The sequence below is a fragment of the Danio aesculapii genome, chromosome 6 (assembly GCF_903798145.1).
Source record: "Danio aesculapii chromosome 6, fDanAes4.1, whole genome shotgun sequence".
Taxonomy (NCBI): Eukaryota; Metazoa; Chordata; class Actinopteri; order Cypriniformes; family Danionidae; genus Danio; species Danio aesculapii.
In genome coordinates this window covers 34,111,620-34,133,549 of record NC_079440.1, presented here as the reverse complement: position 1 = coordinate 34,133,549, position 21,930 = coordinate 34,111,620, and the positions used below count along the sequence as shown (strand labels likewise).

The window sequence follows — 21,930 nt, the reverse complement described above, 5'->3', positions numbered from 1 at the left end:
TCTCTCTGTCTATCTGTCTGTCTGTCTGTCTGTCTGTCTGTCTGTCTGTCTGTCCGTCTGTCCTTCCGTCCATTTATCTATCTATCTATCTATCTATCTATCTATATATCTATCTATCTATCTATCTATCTATCTATCTATCTATCTATCTATCTATCTATCTATCTATCTATCTATCTATCTATCTATCTATCTATCTGTCTGTCTGTCTGTCTGTCTGTCTGTCTGTCTGTCTGTCTGTCTGTCTGTCTGTCTGTCCTTCCGTCTATCTATCTATCTATCTATCTATCTATCTATCTATCTATCTATCTATCTATCTATCTATCTATCTATCTGTCTATCTGTCTGTCTGTCTGTCTGTCTGTCTGTCTGTCTGTCTGTCTGTCTGTCTGTCTGTCTGTCTGTCTGTCTGTCTGTCTGTCTGTCTGTCTGTCTGTCTATCAGCTTATACTGTATATAATATATTATTCAATATCATAATTTTCCTTGAACTCCTGTATGAAAAACCCTGGACTACTCTATTTTATGTTAAGCATAGATTAGAGCACATTTTTGACATGCAATATCAGCAGACAACATCAATATCTTTCACCTCAGTTTGGTTCCTGTAAAAGCCAGCTTTCCCCAGCTCCATTCCTCATATCCCTGTCATTGCTGTGGTCAACAGAATCCTGCTCAAATCAAGTAGCAGATTCTTGGTAACTCTAGATGCGGTTTGCTGAACGCTGCTGTCAGGTGTAGCTCAGTCGGTGCTGAGGTTTTTCTGAAAGGTGAACAGTAGTCAGAAGAATTCAACCCCCCCACAAAACCAGCAGGACTAATATCGTGAACGTATTCTACCTGCACAGCTGTGAGCCCTGCGGCTGCTTACCCTGCCTGTAACCCTGGGGGTGCCGCACTCAATATACTTTTATTAATTTCCTCGTCAAAGTCACATTCCTTGCATTGCGACAGAGTCTGACCTCCTGTCAGATTATGCTGCTGATTTTAAAGAGAGAGAGAAGAGGAATTAAAAAATTGCAACCACTAAAAATTGACAACAAGCAAATGTTGGCATTTCAAAATGTTGCTATTTTATTTCTCGTGTCAGATCTCACAGATTCACATAGATTTTTCACTACTTGACATTTTCCAGTTCAATTCAGTTCAGTGTTTCAAAGCAGCTTTACAAATGTGCACATTAATGCATTACAATCAAAATAAGAAAAGGTTATTAGTTACCAAATAATTAATAATAATTAATAATTAAGTTACTATTAACTTGAACTGTTAAAAGCTGTTAGTTACTATTTAATTATTTAAAGTTATTATATGAAGAGTTTAGATGCGAAAATGTCTAAATGCCATCTGAAATTTTCTTCTAAACTGAGCATTTTATCAGGCTCCTGTCTGTAGTTTTAGTGATCACTTTTCTGGCATAGAATAAGCCCTTTTTATGGTCATCAAAGTGAAATAACATAAACAAGGGAGGCTGAGAACAGTATTCATTTTCGATAGAAATTTTAGACGCACCGGTTTTTGCATCTGAACTCTTCATACATAAACATAGTCATTTGAACATTGCATGGCAGAGCACAGGTGTAATAAGCTGGAAATGGTTACATTTGATTGTGATGTGTATTCACCTTTAGACTTTTGTTGACTATATGTAACCAGGCTAGTAAAACTCATAGACCAGCTTAGGGTTACACAGTTCAGTAGAACATTTATTTTTGAAATAAAGTGTTGGGAGATATTTCGATATTCTATTAACACTCTTATGACTATAATAGTTAACGCAGATGCAAAGTTATTTATTGCCAAAAAAATATCTATATGCAAAATAAAAAGTGTTATCAAATATTTTCCTATATATTCCAGTGAATTTCTTCTTATGCATTCCTGAAAACTGTTCAATAATAAGTTAAGTAAAAAATAATAATTTTAAAATGACAATATTTGACACAAAAAAGACAAAATAACAGAAAGTATTAAAATATCATCAAATAAATTAATGCCAAATGGGTAACACTTTACAATAAGGGTCCGTGTTTGTTCATGTGTCACGTCAGCGCACTCACAAACGTACAGGATCGCAGGAGTTATCAAAATACACATATTTATTAACAAAGACGCTCACTACAGGCACTAGACCATTTACACGCAGGAATGATATCAAGGGTGTAGGCAATTCAAGACCAGACAAGGGATCAAACACACTGTGGGGCATAAATACAAGGGACATGATTGAACTAATAACCAACAGAGGAGAAACACAGGTGTAAACTCATGAATGTTAACAAATGGCGGGAAAATCGAACAAAGCAATCACATGATGCAAACATAAAGCACATAAGCTGCGGTCACACTTGACTTTTCTTCCCATAGACTTCCATTCATACGCACGCGAATGCGTCAGACCGGAAATGCAGGGTCATGTGTCAAGTTTCGCATGTTGCTGCGATGCAAAGTTCAAGCTTGGTGAACTCTAACCTGCGAAATCGCATCACTTGACTGCGTGAGACCAATCGAGGATCAAAACAGGACCTCTCTGGACAGAAATTAAAAACATGGAGCAATCGCTCACTTTAATTAATGTCTAATCATCTTGTTTAATCCCGCCCCTTTTCGCAGCGCCGCACGACAGAATTTCGCACACACAAAGCCCAGTGTGACCGTAGCTATAGAGTACAGCACATAGGGAAGTCACATGACAAGCACAAGACACCAGCTGTTACATCATGTTAGTACATACATTAACTATCTAACAGTTGTATGTATGTACTAACATGAACAAACAATGGACGATACATTTATTACCGTATTTATATATGTTTGTTATTATTAAAGAAAATTAAGTTGTTCCTTGTTAGTTCATGTTAACTCACAGTGCATTAACTAATGTTTATAAGCACAACTTTGTATTTTAATAACGCAATAGTGAATGTTGAAGTATAATTAATAAAAGCTGTACAAGATTGTTCAGGTCAGTAAATACATTAACTAATGCACAATTTTTTAATGAATCAGAAACAGCACTAATATGAAAATAAAGGAATAATCCATGTCCAATAGATTTTGTAGTTTATGACAGAAACGCACTTTTAGGATGTCATACCGATTATGAAATTTTATAAATATTTATATATTATCAATGGTCAAAAATGCCTTAGGAACCTCAATTTTGTGCTGTATAATTGATTAGTTTATTTAGTAGTGATTGTGTTCACTTGCACAAAACCCTAGTCTATTGTACCGTTTAATAGTTGTATTGACAGATTGTTGGACTGTATGTATGATATGCTCGTAGTAAATCCGCGCTGAGTGAGAGGAAAAGTTTACTTTCACTCTTCACTTCTTGGCTGCACCAGCAGGGCTTGTCAGGATGCCATCAAGAGCCTGTCAGAGCATGTCTGCCAAACCGATCATATGACTCCACAGGAAGTCCCCGGGAAATTTACAGGGGTTAAGATTATTTGTATGGAACAACTTTCACTGTCTCTTTTCGCCAAGATGATCTCATTGTGTGCATAGGCATTTGTACACTTGTTGTTTTTTTTTTTGTATAATTGAACAGACACCGAAGCACACAATTTCAATGTTTTGACAGCACCTAAAACATAAACTATTACTTCAGAGTAACGTAGTCTGTCCAGATGTAAAAAATGTGTTAAAAATGTGTAAAAAATGTGCTTAAACCACACATTACTGATACCAATAAGATCACGTTATTTTCATAGGCACACACACATATCATTGTATATCCAGTATAACCCCAATTCTGGTTGGGACCTTCACCGCAAAGTGTTTCAACATATCATCTGTGTAAGTTTCCCATAGATTTGAAATATTAGTACACAAGTTCGCTCTATGGCTTTGCTCTGACCAGAATGGGTCAAATCTGCTGAGCTCACTCTAAGCGCTTTTATTTCCCTTCCACCGCTCGTGAAATATTGGGGGGTTGTCATATTTTTGCTGGCCCCTTATCAAAGTTAGCTGTAGGCCTGGCAAGACAGATTTTCAGGAGACAGAAGTTTCCAGAAGCTTCAAGAGTTTCTGCCGTCCCCTCTGGCGCTATCCACCCCAATGAGACAAACTAATGATTTACCACCTAGTGGCAACCGCTAAATATCATGTAAAAGATTCCTAACCGGCAGCTTAAAGGCTTGTTGCAGTCTGTAAGCTCGTATGTAGTTACAAATGCACACGAACATTAGGAAAAGTCTCTCGGAAAAAAAAACGTTTTGACATATTATGTGTCAAATAATACCTGTTTAAGGGATTAGTTCTGACCTTATTATTCAACCTTGTCTTGTTCCAAACCCATATGATTTTTTTTGATTAAGTTAACCATTTTGTATGGTTTATAACTTTTCTGGCTTGTCTTTTCAGATCACTTTCTAAGGCTGGATGCTCCTATGAATAACATCACTACTTCCCTCGGACAGACAGCTGAGTTGCATTGCCACGTTTCAGGGAATCCATCACCCTCAGTCCGCTGGCTTAAAAACGATGCCCCTGTAGTTCAGGAGCCACGGCGGGTCTCGTACAGGTCGACTCCGTACGGCTCACGCTTGAGAATCAGAAATCTGGACACCACAGACACTGGCTACTTTCAGTGTGTGGCGACCAACAGCTATGGCACAGTGTCAACCACAGGAATCCTGTTTGTCAAGTTTGGTGAGTGAATTTTAGAATTTTAAAATGAGGAAAAACTTACAGTTGAATTCAGAATTATTAGACCCCCTTTGAATTTTTTTTCTTTTTTAAATATTTTCCAAATGATGTTTGACAGAGCAAGAAAATTTTCACAGTATGTCTGATAATATTTGTTCTTCTGGAGAAAGTCTTCTTTGTTTTATTTTGGCTAGAATAAAAGCAGTTTTTACATTTTTTTTTTAATAAAAATTTTAAGGTCAAAATTATTAGCCCCTTTAAGCAATTATTTTTCTCGATAGTCTACAGAACAAACCATCTATATAAAATAACTTGCCTAATTACCCTATCCTGCCTAGGGGGGTTAATAATTCTGGCTTCAACATTAATTAAGCACTTTTATTTCAAAGTGTCATCTTTGGTAGCACAAGATGTTCACTAGGATTATGAACATTATGATGTTCTCAGTTCTGTGTCAGTCAATTTTATCTCCTAAATGGTATACCAATTCTTTTTGTTTACAAATACCAAGTTCCAAATGTGTTGGAATATGTTAACTTTTTTCTGGCAATGTGAACCAATAAAGATTCTGGAATTTCCTCCTCAAAAATCTAAAATTATTTTACCTGCCAACACTCCTATTTCTTTTAAAATATGAATTGTACAATAAATTATAGATGTACAAAGAATGTCCACCCCTAACCAACAGTTTAAATTTACAAATTGCCATGAGCTTGTTAAAAATAAATAAATAAGTAAATAAACAAATAAATTGTGTGTATATATTAAAGATAAAATTATTAGAAATTTATTTTTTATTATTTACTTATTTTTCAAATATTTGTGTCATTTTTAAGTTTAACACATTCACAATATTTCCTGTTATATTTTTCTTCTGGAGAAAGTAATATTTATATTAGTTTGACCTGAATAAATACAGTTTATACGTATATGTAAAATATACTGTATGTAAATTAATACTGATACTATTATTTTCAAATTTATGTTATTTATAGTGCTTAGCAGTTATTCAGTTTGGTTTCTTATTTAACTTATTTTGAATATAGAATTAGCCACTGATTCATCAAAACAAAAAAATATAGTTTTCCTGATAGATAGGGATGACAATAACCATTGATATTATGGCCTGTCTAAGGAGAAATATCTTGGAAGTAGTAGAATTCAAGAATGTTTCAAGAATTGGTGCAGACCTCATTTAAATTAGGGCTTGAATGAAGACCTTTGTAAATCCTGGTGCATTGTACTGTAAATGTCTGTTTTAAACACATCCTCATAAGTTTATGACTTTATCATTCTTTACAGTGAAAATCCTGAGAAACTGTGTAGATCTGATGAGATCACTGTAGTTATTCTGTACTCTGTGATGCCAAGGAGTCGTATTGGCTACATGTGTTGTGCTTCTTTGTGGGCGATTTGTTCCATGCATGTTGTTAAAATCCCCACTTTCTCTTTCTTTCCAGATCCGGCTCCCACACCTCTGCCTGGACGACCTTTACCGTAAGTCCACTTTTCTTTCCTTGATGCTGTATACTACATCTAAAATCTGTCATAAAATGTACGAGAGCAAAGAGAGAGAGAGAGAAAAAACATTGCTTAGGCAAATAATAATTTAATTGCTCCTTCAAGAGATGTCTGTATTTAGCATTTCCATTTTATGTAGAGGATTTAAAACCTGCGCAGGATGGAATGCATGGAGTTGTCTGTAAGATTTTATAAGTTAGACTGGTAATTCACTTACTGTGATTTAAAAGTAACATTTTTGGTTCACATTTTTGTCTTAAAGGTCTGATCATGCTATTTTCCGATTATTTTCCGAATATTTGAATCGGAATGTAAATAACTAGATTTGTCAGTGTAGTTTAGTTCACAATCAGTGTGTCTGTGCCAATCAGTGTGTCTGTCTCAAGTTTTTTCAATTCTTTTTTTTGTGTGTTTATATCTGCGGTACTATTTAAAGCTTTGGAATAAATGAGATTATTCTTTCAAGACAATAAATAAGATTTTATTGAAATTATATTACCAAAATGTAAAAAAAATATTCTTATTCATTATTATTTCAGGACAATAAATTAGATTTTATTGAAATTATATTACCAAAATGTAAAAAAAAAAAAATACATTTAGATTGTTGCAAAAACACTCATGAAGTCATGAAAATAAAAATCATGAAAAGGTTGTGGAAAAAATACTACTGTAAACAGGGGTCGGATCCAAATGCAGCTTTTATTAGAGTAGTCGAACAGATAAAGTTCGATATGGGAGCAGACAGTAGCATGAAGATAATCCAGAGAGTAATCGATGCAACGGGAGAAAAGAGTAGAGACATGTGGCAAAACATTCATAAACAGTAAACAAACAAGGGGGCAAAAACATAAAATGCTTAGAAATGCACAACAGGGAAACAAGGCTCAACAATGGATCTGTGTGTGAATGGTGTATATATAGACTATGTAATCAATGGTGATGAAATGCAGCTGTGTGTGTAATCAGGAGGTGAACTGAAACTGGTGTGTGACTGCAGGACATAATGGGACTTCTAGTTTGAGTGAATGACATGGAGTATTCTCCAGCATCCTGTATGCGCAACAGTGCTGTTGATCATAACCACTACACAAATATTAACCAGCACAACTTTTTTTCCGTATTTATAAGAATTAGATTTAAGAAGTATTAATGAGCATTTTCTATAATAGAACCTAATACATACTGCAATAGGAGTGTTTAATGTAATATTTAATACAGTAATCAGTTTGTTGCATTTTCATTGCCAATATATATTTTGTATTAAAATTGAGATACAATGATGCCGTGCACAAACTACATGTAATGTGATGCTGTGACAGACAATAACATGTATCTTTTCTATTTTCTTTAGAAATGGTTTCTAGTTCTGTGATGTTGTGGCTGAACAACAACATAAATTACTATAATGTTGATCACCTCAGGTGCTGATTATGGGCTTTAATCTTTGTTGAATGTTACCAAAATGAGTTAGAATTTCATTTTATGTTACATTTATTGCCGTACTGAAAGTGGCAGCAGATAATAGTCAACCATACAGTTTAAGCATGAATGTTAGAACTTCTTTTTTTAATTAACTTGTGATTGATTAATTAATAGTGTTAGAGGTTTAATATTTATTCATTAGATTTTAAACCTGCCGATTTCATTGGGAGCGCAGTTTACTGCTCTGTGCTTTTGAATGGTTGGTATTTTAATGTTTTTTGTTGTGTTTTGTCATGTCGTGTGGACAGTCCAATTGGTCTTCACTGGAGTCTTGTTGCATCACATGTTGTTAGGTCATGAAAAATTTAAGATTCAATGAAATCTACACCGTAATTCTAATAGTTGTTTGCAGATGTGTATCAGGAACTACTCTGAGATGACTGTTCAGTACATTTCTGATTTATAGTTTTACAGTGAGCAGTCCGGAGACTTCAGCAGGTCAGTTCTAGGTTAGCGAAGACAAATGAAGATATTGTGCATGTTGCTTGCATGTGTCTTGTTTAAGACTGCGGGAATGGTAGAAAATGCATGTCTGACTTCATTAAAGTCAGCCACCACCTGTTTGTGCTATAATGTACAAGCAGACTCACCACATGTTTCTGTTTCAACCCACTCAGATTACAGACATTACTGTAATACACTGACTTTGTGTTTCTCTTTTAATCTTGCCATATTTCCACGCTGCGGGCTTCAACACCTACTGCAGCCACTTAGCATGGAAACTGAGATTTATGATAGCATATGGTTTTTTAGATCTGCACAATACTTTCAAGTCAGTGCTATGGAAATTTAGTAAGTTGTTTTTGTCTTTACTAACATCGTATCATATCATGCATAACAAGGTAAAGAAAATAAGAGGTTTCGTGTTTTTTATTTAAAATTCTGATGCAAATTACAAATTGCAGTTTTGTTTTGTTTTGTTTTTACTTAATTTTTTTGTATTTATGACTTCAAATGTTAAAAATCTGGCTGGATTTTTCATAATTAGGACTTGAAATCTCTTAAAATGTGTCTTCTGTTTCTCTGACATCATATCAGACTTCATTCATTGGAATTAATTATCATAATTGTATTTAATTACCATAATTCATTGTTGTGATGTAATATCTCACATTTATCATATATTTCAGAATGCAACTTCACAATTGTCTTACAATTATCTTAAATATCTTACACATACTGTATGTCTTTATTGTATCAGACTTCATCATTTGAGGAACTGAAAAAGACTGCGCCGTTGACCAACTCAAAGCTGGTCTAAAGTCCAGCGCAGAGCATGTTAGTTATGCGCATATGCAGGTCCAAACACATACACATTGCTTAATACACACATGATGTACAGCAATACACAAATATCTTTAAATATGAAAAAAATAAAGGATTAAAATGTTACAAAATATATAATTTTCTACATAAATATAAAAACCACCACCTCCATGCCTTCACTTCAGTGGGCTTTTTTCGCTTTATTCATGACAATTTGCATTTGAATAATTAGCATTTTATTATTATTATTATTATTATTAGCAGTATTATTTATTATATGCATATTTATTAATGTATATATAAACAAGTATTTTCTTTCAAAGTGTATTCTTTTGAGTTCAATTTAGACATTTGTATTAAGCTGTTTTTGCCTTCACTGTCATCTTCTCATATAAAAGTGTTAATTCATCGAAAAACTGAAAATGATGTTATCATTTACTCACCCTTAACTTGAAGAGTTCATATGCAAAACCCTCTAAATGGCATCTGAAATTTTCCTCTGAAATGAGCAGTTTTATCTGTATCCTATGTGTAGGTTCAGTAATATCACTTTTATGGCAAAGAATAAGTCCTTTTCCTGGTCTTTAAAGTAAAATAACTTAACATAAACAAAGGAGGCTGAGACAAATGTTAATTTTCTATGGAAATTTGAGATGGCATTTTTTGCATCTGAACTCTTGGCTTGTTTCAAACCTGTTTAAATTTCTTTCGTCTGAGGAACAGAAAAGAAGATATTTTTGAAGAAAGCTGAAAACCTGTAACCAGTGACTTCCATAGTATTTGTTTTTTCTACTACGGACATCAACGGTTACAGGGTTTCAGCATTCTTCAAAATATCTTTTCTGTGTTCAAGAGAAGAAAGAATCACATACAGGTTTGAATCCACTTGAGTAAATAGTAATTATTTTCATTTTTAGGTGAACTATCCCTTTAAATAGCAAGGCAACCCACTGTTAGAAGCAAATATTCGCATGTTTCTTTTATTTACAGTACAGATGTGGATCTCCAAAGTGGTGCAAATTTCATTTCTCAGCACCGTGGATAGTCTCCATCCAAATCACAATCTGAACCCCTGACCGCTTGACGTGGCTGGCCGTGCTCCAAATCACATTAATATTGATTAAAGTCCACAAAACCCGCCTGTGTGCCTCTAAGCCTTATACAGACGGCAGCACGGCTCACTTTGCACTCTCTGCCTCCATTGAGGTGCACAGAGATCCCTTTGAGCCATATGTTGGCCTGTTGGTAATCATTAGTGTCATCATCAAAGAAAGTCATCCTGTCAGCTTCCATCAAGAGGGAAAGGGTCAATGTGCTGTCTGTTTTCTTTGCTTTTTCTCCTTTACGTGCCTCTTTTTTTCCCTGTTGAAGTATCGGTGTGTCAATCTGGTCTTGGTGAAAGGTAACTGGTAAAAAGGGTGTGTGGAGAAAGTGTCCCTGGTGACATGTTTGGTCTGGGACTCTAATGAAACTCTTCCTTTAATGAAGTCCAGAGCAGAAGTGCATTTGGAGGCCTGGTGTCAGTACATATGCAGCCTGAGAGCTGAACTGGCCACAGCTGGTCTTAAACTGGCCTTGTAGTAGGGAAGAGGGGGAAATTTGAGAGAAAGTGGGGAAGGGTATTGATGCCTGAAGAGCAAAAGGTCAATGGATAGACAGGGGGAAAGAGATGAGGCATGAAAATGAAAGAATGAGGTGGGACAGTTGTAGATTAACAGGCTACAAACAAGACAGCTGTAGTGGTTAAGAGGTTAGGACAAATTCTGAAGAAAACTGACCTGAAATCTTGTCCTAATTTGGTTCCTGAGCATGCAGACTTTTGTATTTGAAATTCAAAATAAGTGTAGCCCACCGGTCATACTGCACCCAACCCAGTCTGAGCTAGGATCAAACCAGCGATTCTTTGTATAACTGCATAGCACTTTGCTAGCTGGCCTCCAGTACACTCACCCCCCTAAACCTCACTCCCATCCTGGACGAGTCCCCACACGTAACCTGTGCTGAGCTGAGATTGTACTGGCAATTCTTTGCAATGGAGTCTGTTGCTCTAACAAGGAGGCTCAAGACATGGCCTCGAGCGTCTGTCACTGGAACACCTTTTGAGGTCAGAGGAGTGAGGCTTACCTGCATAGCACTTCACTAGTTGGCCTTCGTTACATTTTTAAAAACTTTTAAAAAATTATCCATCAAGTCACAACTACTAATAAAGTAAGTGGTGGTTGTGAGATACAGTGCATCAGGAAAGGATTCATAGCGCTTCACTTTTTCCACATGGTTTTGTTACAGCCTTATTCCAAAATGGATTAAATTCATTTATTTCTTCAAAATTCACATGATTCACTACACACAATTCCCCATAATGACAATGCGAAAAAAGACAAAAATTAAAAACCTGAGAAATATTAACAGCCTTTGCTCAATACTTTGTTGATGCACCTTTGGCAGCAATTACAGCCTCAAGTCTTTTTGAATATGATGCCACAAGCTTGGCACACCAGTCTTTGGGAATTTTTGCCCATTCCTCTTTGCAGTACCTCTCAAGCTCTATCAGGTTTGATGGGAAGCGACGGTGTACAGCCATTTTAAGATCTCTCAGATGTTCAATAGGATTTAGGTCTGGGCTCTGGCTGGGCCACTCAAGGACATTCACTGAGGTGTTGTGAAGCCATTCCATGAATATTTTGGCAGTGTGCTTTGGGTCATTGTCCTGCTGGAAGATGAACCGTCGCCCCAGTCTGAGGTCAAGAGCACTCTGAAGCAGGTTTTCATACAGGATGTCTCTATACATTGCTGCATTCATCTTTCCCTTTATCCTGACTAATCTTCCAGTTCCTGCTGCTGAAAAACATCCCCCAGGCAATGAGTGGCTTCCATCTGGACACTCTACCATACAGGCCTGATTGGTGGGTTGCTACACAGATGGTTGTACTTCTGTAAGGTTCTCCTCTCTCCACAGAAGAATGCTGGAGCTCAGATAGAGTGACCATCGGGTTATTGATCACCTCCCTGACTAAGGCCCTTCTCCCCCGATCACTCAGCTTAGATGGCCGGCCAGCTCTAGGAAGAGTCCTGGTGGTTCCAAACATCTTCCACTTACAGATGATGTAGGCCACTGTGTTCATTGGAACTTTCAGAGCAGCAGAAATTTTTCTGTAACCTTCCCCAGCTTTGTGCCTCAAGAGAATCTTGTCTCGGGGGTCTATAGACAATTCCTTTGTCTTCATGCTTGCTTTGTGCTTTGACATGCACTTTCAACCCTGGGACCTTATATAGACAGGTGTATGCCTTTTCTAATCATGTCCAATCTGCAGAATTTACCACAGGTGAACTCCAATTAAGCTGCTGAAACATCTCAAGAATGATCAGTGGAAACAGAATGTACCTGAGCTCAATTTAGAGCTTCACGGCAAAGACTGTGAATACTTGTGTATATGTGATTTTTCAGGTTTTTTTTTTTAATAAAATTGCAACAATTAAAAAAAAAACTTTTTTCACATTGTAATTATGGGGTTTGTGTGTAGAATTTTGAGGAAATAAATAAATTTACTCCAGTTTGGAAAAAGGCTGTAACAAAAAAAATATGTGGAAAAAGTGAAGCGCTATGAATACTTTCTGAATGCATTGTATTAGGTGCTTAAAGTGTCCAGTGTTTTTAATTTCTTCTAAAATTATGTTTATTTTTGTATTTTATTTTAATTTAGTTTGTAAAAAATCATGTCCAATTAATTTGATGCAAGTCAGTTTAACACCAGTTTATTAAGGAAAACTTTATTTTTTCACCCTTTTTGTTTAAATTAAAATAAACTGGAATGTTAAAGATGCTTATTCATAAAATTAATGTTATACCTGTCCAGTGTGAACATTCTTATTGAAACCCAAACATTATATCCAATCCCTCCATAAAGTAAAAGCACCACTAATATTTATTGTTTTACCTCATTGTCTGTCTCTAAATATTTTGGCAAGTCTTTGAATATTGACTTGCACTTTTGTAAGTAAATCTGTATGTAATGTATTACACTGTAAAAAATCCAGGGTTTCACTCAATTTTCATGTTGTCCCAACACAAATCAATTAAGTTAACACTTCTTAGTGGATTGAACATAAAACAATTAAGTTATCCCCAAAAAAATCTCAAGAATTGTGTTGTTTGAGCTAATTTTAATTAAGTAGTTTAAACAAACAGCAAAATAATTTTTTGAGTGTCACCATGATCCCACAACAGCTTCTGGCTCAGGCTGCCTGCTACAGTAGCCACACCCCAGACTCTTGCGATTGGTTGAATTGGAATGTGATTGAAAGATTTGAGAGGACCACTCTCATTGTTTTGATGGTGCTTGGCAAGCTTAGTCTCTACACTTTTTTTTTGTATGTATGTGTAAAGAAAAACCATCAAGAGTTTTCTCAAAATTATATCTCACAATTGCTGCGTTTTCAAGTGCAACTAAAATTCTTATAACTTCAAATTCAAGCTTTTATTACGATTTTATATCTCCAATTACAACTTGGACAAAAAGAAACCTGACAAAAACAATGTCTTATTTTGTGTTACACAGATGAAAGTAAGTTAAACATGCCTTGAAATACACAAGGTTGAGTAAATGTGAACTTTCCCTTTAAGAGTTTGACCGTAATGGAGTCCCATGAGCCCTTGATGGCAGAGGAGGTTGTAAGGTGCTGGTGTGTTTGATGAGGGCGGATTTGGCTTTGATTCAGTTATGTTGAGGTTAACTCTGCTTTATCTTTCCCAAGCGGAAGGGCTTGAATAAGGTGAGCTGGTCTTGACACAGCAGGTATGGGCATCAGCGTCTGCATACAGTCCCTCTGTTGTGTCTAGAAGTGTGTCTCAGATGCTCACCACAGCTGCACATTGTGATTACTCACACTGAAGACCTTATTCATAGGCTTTTTAATAAATGCAATATGTTTTCTTCCCCCGTTTCGCTGCCCCTCACTTTTAACATTGGCTGTTTTTTTATGGGGACCACCTGGAAAGGAGGTAATCGAACACCATAGATGAGGAATGGGCCTGAACCTTGAAATGAGAAACAATGGTCACTGTTGTTCTGGCCCAAATGTCAGCCATCCTGCAGGAAAAAGGGTCTCAGAATCACACCTCATTCACTCACTGGATGCTGGGATGTTTTTGAGAAGCACAGTAGGAAGAATTTAATCAACTTTTATCAGAGATTCATCAACCAACATTTCCTGTGCTTTCTTGAAAACTTCCCAAAAACAAATTAGATTGATCACTGGTTTTATTGCTCAGGTTTTATTTTCAAGTATGAATTTTCAGTTATGCTCAAATTCAGATTTGATTATGTTTATTATGTTTATGTTTTTATTATGTTTATGTTTTCTCAAGTTTGTTTCAGATGTGTCTAAAAGTTGTATCATGATTCTGAATACAAATTTGTGACTTTGTATCACAATTGCGACTTTATTTCCTTACAAATGTGATTTCTGCAGTTGTGATTTCAACATTTTCACGTGCACAATCACACCGGTGTGATCAGCCTTGGTCGGTCCCTGAAATGTGCGATCACACCGGTGTGATTAGAATGTTCAGAGCGCATGTCATCAGCTGCTAAAATTCATATCTGACGGCGTGCGCTGAGGCACAGAAAAAGGTGTGCAGCGCTTGTCATAAATAACATTTTTTTCTGTGTTTTCAAACATTAATTTTAAGTTTCAGGTATTCAAATACACATAACTACAAGCAAAACATATAATTTTAGATTTGAGAGAAAATTATGAACAAACAGGATGTATATTCAGCAGCTCGGACCTCACCTGCGGTTGTTGCTAGAAGGGAGACTTTTATATCATTTATATATGACTTTTATAGACATTTATATTATTTATTAAATTATACATGAATTGTATTTCATTAGCATCTACCCCGACCTCAACCCTAAACCCAACCCTCACAGTAATTTTTTTGTAAATAATTTAATCATTTAATTTAATAAATAATAGAAATATTTCTCGTTAACTTCCAATTGCAGCTGTATCCCTTCTAGCAACATCAGCAGCACCCATTATATGTCATATAACAAATAATACGATCCTTATTAAGCTGTTTAAAAGACAAAATATATGTTCTGTCACAAATTTGAGAATCGGAGAAAAATTTCACAATACAATTAGAACATTTGTTAATATTTACAGAAAAAGGCAAAATGAAACAAAATACGATATATACATAAATCATTGGGACTGGTGGGTCACGTGATAAACTTGACGCATTGCTATGGGAGCTTTAGAATGCAATGGATTCTGAGTAATGGTCACAAAAAATCTTGCGCAAGAGGGTCAGCTGGAGTATTTAAAGCTCATGCATGAATGGGTTAAAAATTGTCTTTATTTTTTAAATTTCAGTTTCAGTTTTCTTTATTTTGTCATTTAAAATATCGCAACAAATTGTAATGCTGAACGAAATTACATTGCATCAGACCCAACAAGAACATAAAAAACATCTCTATACAAAACATTATAAAAATCTAACATAATAAATGAGCTTTTATAATTTCATAAATATATAAAAATATAGTTATATAAAATATAACCCAATTTTAAAAATCTCTGAAGGGAATAACTTAATACCTAAATACCTATTACACCATTTGTTATAATAGTTGCAATATTAACAATTTATGCTAGTTTAACTGTTGATTGATCTATTATTTCATACAAGCTATCAATAGTGTTTAAGATATGGTATTATTTAAAAGTCTTATTATTAAAACTGTCACGAGACCGCACTGATTTGCTCCTCAGGCTTCTGTAATACCTGCCTGATGGCATGAGCATGAGCAGACTATGGCCAGCATGGGTTGGATCCCTTAAAACGCTATTTGCCCTAGCCAGACCACGTCGTTGATGCAGTTCCTCGATAGATGTCATTTTGACTCAAACAGACCTTTCAGCTGACTTTATTATCCTACTAATGGTATTCTTGTAAAGATATTTGCAGTTTCACAACTTTACATTGTAGTTTCTGGTTGTTTTGTATAACTGTGATTTGGTATCTTACAGTTGCAACTTTATTGTGACTTTTTTTCTCACATTTGTGACTTTTTTGCAACATCTGAAAATTGTGACTGCTTTTTATAGTTGTGACTTTTTATTTTAGAAATACATTTATTGATTCTGTAATTGCAGCGGAAAGTCTTAAAGTTGTGTGTTAATTTCTCATAATTGCTACTTGATATTTTACAAATTTGTCTTGATTTTTCTATAATTGAAACATAATATCACATTGGCAGTTTTGTGCAGTTTTGTTCAGTAGCAACTTTATTTCTTGTAATTCTGGCTTTATTTCTAAGATTTGCGAATTAATTTTTGTACACTTGCGATTTCACGACTTAAAGTTTTTGACTTTTTTTTTAACATAATTTATACTTCATGTCTCAAATCCTTGTTACATAATTATGGTTGAGTATTTTTCATAATTCAGACTTTGTTACAGTTGCAGTTTAATTTATACCTAATTATGACTTTGTATCTTATAGTTATTCCCCAATGGTGAAATAATTTTTTTATAATTGTGACTTGAAATTTTACCCTGCAGTTCTATTTTTACATAATTGCTAACTGATTTCTTATCATCTTACTTAAAATTGTGAGTTCGTTTTCTTTTCCCAATTGCAACTTAAAGTCTCATTTGTGAGTTTATTTCTCATAACTGTGACTTGATATCTCATAATTGCAGTTTAATATTTTCAATTACCTTTTAACCGTGACTTAATTTTTTCTCATTTTATTTGACAATTGGTTCGGTTTTTAAGAAATGCATATACTGAACCAAATGTTCAGTTTAAGATTTTCACTAGCAGGCCTTGAACATGGCAACTCCCTAATTTCGACTCACTTTAACTACATGTCTGTCTGCCATCATTAGCCCCTCCAAGAAAGAGCTGCTTTTAGGCAAAAGTGCTGCACATTAATCATACTGGTAGAGCTGCTAAGGTTATCCTTATCAAAATAGCCTTAATGTACTGTAAATAGACATGATTTTTGTTCTGTGATTTTTAGCATGAAGAGACAGCCTAATGTACACAATGCAGTTGTGCTGCGGGTTTCCCATGAAACGGCAACAGATTTCTTTAATAGTAGGCGTTTGAACCGCATACAACCCCACATTTCTTCAAGGCTGTTTATAACATCCCCTTTTTTGCTGTTCGAAAAGATTAATAGTATGCCATCACTGCCTTGTCAAGCCTGTTTAACTTCCTCGCGGCTGTCCAGAAATAAATCTTTTTCTCAAAATAAAATCAATTTTAAAAAGAGACGGTCTGCTTTTTCTACATCTTCCATTTTAAATAGCCTGCTGAATGGTGGAGCGATCTAATCTTAACAAATTCCAGACCATTGTTCGCTCAAGGTTGGGTCATTGAGGTACGGATGTTCGAAATATCCCAGAAGCCCCACAGTTGTCTGAAGGAGCACATCCTATTGGGGCCCCGTCCCGCTTTTGAGTAACGACTACCATAATACTTCTGAAAGCTATTCAAGTGCTTCAGTTTTAGAAAGCTTTCTATTTCAACGAGTAGTTAACAGAGGGCTCTCATGACTTCTGCACTGTCTTTGAATGATGTTAAGGTTCTGAGGGTTTAGTCTTGATGTGATATATCTGATTCTTAAACAGTATGAAGATGTGTTTGGTCATTCAGAATTGTGTCAGTGGTGTGTTATTATGGAAGGAACTTTAAAGGGACAGTTCACCCAAAACAAATAATTGTCATCATGAGAGTAGTTTTAAAACCTCTAAAGTGTTGTCGGAACCTCCTTTATGTTTGTTTATTTCACATTAAAGACAATGAAAAGAAGCTATTCATTGCCATAAAAGTGAAATTACTGAACCTACATACAGGAGCCTGAGAAAAAATATGTGTCTGAATATATTTGTATTGCGTTCTGAGCTGAGGGAACTTGTAAAAGCAGCCAAAGTTCATAGTCCTTGATGATTTTTTTCTCTTTTTTAATCTAATGGGACACATTACTCTTAGGATTTCTCACTGTAGCTCTATGTAAAGGTTTTTCACCTCAGACAAAAAAGCAATTCTTTAGTATATTTTTCTTTATTTCCTACGCTCTCAGAAAAAAAAGTTACATGGTAGTACAAGTAATGTTTCTTAAGGAACAGTTTTGTACCTTTGTAAAAATTGTACCTTATATGGTACAAAAAAGTCCTGTTATGATACTGTTCTGTACCTTTTATGGTACAACTGAAATGAAGGTACACAATTGTTCTTATAAAAAGGTACACAAGTGTTGAACTCATTCTTTATTACAATATCTTTGAAAATAAATATTACTGGCAAGGCAAAGTGATTTTATGAATAATTTCCATATTAAAACATAAATCAGCATTTAAAAGCATAAAGAAACTCATAAACATTAATTAAGTTCTACAATATAAAACCACTGATAAAACTAAACTATAGATATTGTAAAGTAAACATTTAAGGCATTTTTATATACATTATAAGTATTTTCTGATAAATATGTTTTCATTATTGATACCCGCACCTTTCTACTACAGACGTGAGCTGGCAAAAGTCCCGCATATGCAAAGTGTTCATACAGACATTTTAGTATTGTAAAACTAATCAAACATTGTGCAGAGCTCATTACAATATTTTTGCATAATTCAATTTCTATTTTAAAAATAAATAAATTGAATTAACTTTTAGATGATTACAAAGGTATTGTGTGACAATAGGAGAAAAAAAGTTTTAAACTGTACATGGGAGAATGTATTTCTGTAACATTTTTGTGAAAAATGTTGTGAAATGTTTAGCAAAAAATAGATCTTTTGAATTGTTAAAGTATTTTTTATTCTTTATTGTAAATGGAAAAGGTGCATTTACACAAAAAGAAACTTAAAAAACATTGTTCAAAAAAGAATTTGATGTTTTATATTTACTGAACATAAATTGACGCTTTTTTGGATATAGCAAAATGCCTTTAAATAGTTCTTGAAGGAACACATTTGACACTGTTAAGGTACAAAGTGTCTTATCACTGTAGTGGTACCTTCATGGATCAGATTGGTGCCTTTGATAAAGGTACAATATTGTATCTGCAGGTTTTAAAAACCGAAGGTACATTTTGGTTTCCCATGGTACAAATCATGTCCTTAAAGGTACAAACTGCAATGGTACAAATTAGTTTCTTTGTCTTAAGGTACAATTCTGTTCCATAAAAAGGTACTGCCCCAGTGATAAGGGTTTGTACCTTCTTTGGTACAACATTGTACCATTTATTTTCTGAGAGTGTATGATCATACCTGTGATTTTATGTTTGATTATTTGACTTTATATCTATTTTAACAGGAGCTGAGTGATTAATCAATGACTATATTTACATGGACATCAGTAATCAAATTATTTGCCTTAATCTGAATAAAACAATAATATGATTAAGGTGTTTACATGAGTTGCTTTTTGAATGTTCCTGTCATGATCTCGTTTTACATGTTATAGCACATAATTCGATTAACATCATTGCGTGACCACGCTATCCACATTTCCTGCGGAGTTTCATGTCATTTCGGCTGTTTTTTATTTTTAGTTTGTCAACTCTAACTGCAGTTTGGCACTTTCACTTTCATTCAGGAACATTTTATGCATGCCCCCCGTGGGCAAACGAGATATTGGATGTGAGTATGAACTGCTGGAAGAGTTGTTTTTATGAAATTTGATACCGCACGCCATATGGGAACAAAAATTCTGCATTTCGGTATATAAGTGTCTGTGCTCCTTCACTGAATCTGTAGGTGCAGACAATAGTGTTAAACAGCTGTGTGCGTGTGTAAAATATCCTGTCACTAAATGCGAAAAGTCATACATGGCGGTAATAGTTTGATTGCGGTGTTTACATGTCTGTACTGCACTTCAATAATGCAACTAAAATCAGCATACTCCACATGTCTTAATCCAATTTCTGTTTAGTTCGATTATGACTTTAGTCGGATTAAGGTAATCAAAAATCGCTGTTTACATGGTCAACTCTTAATCAGAGTATTGTCTTAATCGTATTAAAATCTGCATATTGGTGTTCATGTAAACGTACTCAATGAAAGGTTGATACCTTATGTGTTGATATCATCTACTTTCTAAATCATTTTGGATTTAATTTTTAATTTCATACTTTTTCTATGCTTAAGTACAGTTTTTGTTTCTATTAATAAAACAACATAAACAAATTAGCCACGTCTCTAAATCCAATTGTTTTTAAAATAAATAAACAAAATCAGTATCTGGGTAATCAGTATAAAATGGAAAAAAATATTGTTATTGGTGCATCTCTAATGGTAGCAATCAAAATAGAAAGCAATGAAGCAATAACATTTCTAAGACAACAGATGGCAACAAAAAATATTGATAATGTATTTATTACATTGCAACGAAATAATCTGGTTTCAGTTTTTAGTACTTTTTAAAATGTAAAAATACCATTAGTTATCGTTGAATTAACATTTAACTTAACGTGTGTTCCACTGTGTACAGTGTATCTCCTAACCTTATAAGAGATCCACTTTTTATAGTTGCTCAAAATCTAGTGTATAACAGCTGCAGAAAACTCGAGCTCACCCACACCCGGTGAAGATCTAAATCTCTCGCTTGTTATGGAGCTCTTTTAACTAAGTGTTGATTAACTGAAGATTGGGGCTTTAATACGAGTCTCTTGGTATATGACCTTTGACCTGGTATGCTCTATGGCGGAGGTGCAGTCTGAAACTTGAGCCTGACCTTTCAGCAAAACTTCTTTCCCAGTCTGAGGGTGAGCAGTGCGGGTCAGCATACCTCCTCAAAAAACCCATATTAACCTCTACCACTCAATTACATCAGCAGACCACACCGCCCTGCCAGCCGACGGCCTGTTTATCTTTATTTTAATGGCCTGTTAATGTATGCCAGCTGATATTAGGTCATCACATAGAAATATAACAAACCAAAAAAATCAGTTAACACAGTAAGGATGTGTTAAGGTTGGGCCTAAATTACTTTTTAGTGTCTCACAAGTACAGAAGAAAGGTCAGTGGAATAATTTAAAGTGATTTTATTATTCAACATATAGATCGTTTGCTGATAGCATATAAATCTTCTCCAAAGACAAGCATCAAAACAATAAAAGTGTAATACAGCTGTGGAATACAATGTGTCCTGTTTGATTGATTGGTTGGTTGGTTGGTTGGTTGGTTAATTGGTTGGTTGGTTGGTTGGTTGGTTGGTGGTTGGTTGGTTGGTTGGTTGGTTGGTTGGTTGGTTGGTTGGTTAATTGGTTGGTTGGTTGGTTGGTTGGTTAATTGGTTGGTTGGTTGGTTGGTTGGTTGGTTGGTTAATTGGTTGGTTGGTTGGTTGGTTGGTTGGTTAATTGGTTGGTTGGTTGGTTGGTTGGTTGGTTGATTAATTGGTTGGTTGGTTGGTTGGTTGGTTGGTTAATTGGTTGGTTGATTGGTTGGTTAATTGGTTGGTTGGTTGGTTGGTTGGTTGGTTGGTTGGTTGGTTGGTTGGTTGGTTAATTGGTTGGTTGGTTGGTTGGTTGGTTGGTTGGTTGGTTGGTTGGTTGGTTGGTTGGTTGGTTGGTTAATTGGTTGGTTGGTTGGTTGGTTGGTTGGTTGGTTGGTTGGTTGGTTGGTTGGTTGGTTGGTTGGTTGGTTGGTTGGTTAATTGGTTGGTTGGTTGGTTGGTTGGTTAATTGGTTGGTTGGTTGGTTAATTGGTTGGTTGGTTGGTTGGTTAGTTGAATGAAAGAAAGAAAATCATTTGAGTTTACAGCAAGAATCATTTGATAACATATTGAAATCTGATCTAAGAATCAAACTGTTGGTTGTCCTTCAAACAACTAGATTTTGCTAGATTTACATGCAAAATGATTTGGACTGTTAAAATATAGTCAAATGTAGAATGAGCACCTATTCTTTAATATATTTTGGACAGGTACAGCTCCGACTATGTTTGTAGTTTCAATTTTACATAATGATATCATAACC

At 35.1% G+C, this 21,930-nt stretch overlaps 1 protein-coding gene across 1 annotated transcript in view; it reads left to right on the top strand.

The window, feature by feature from the left end:
• Positions 1-21,930, top strand: part of ror1 (receptor tyrosine kinase-like orphan receptor 1) — a 205,201-nt gene that overhangs the window by 146,443 nt on the left and 36,828 nt on the right. Inside the window, exons 3-4 of the mRNA XM_056460041.1 lie at positions 4,372-4,659; positions 6,117-6,153. Coding sequence (XP_056316016.1) covers positions 4,372-4,659; positions 6,117-6,153 — 325 coding nt within the window. The remainder of the gene's footprint in view (positions 1-4,371; positions 4,660-6,116; positions 6,154-21,930) is intronic.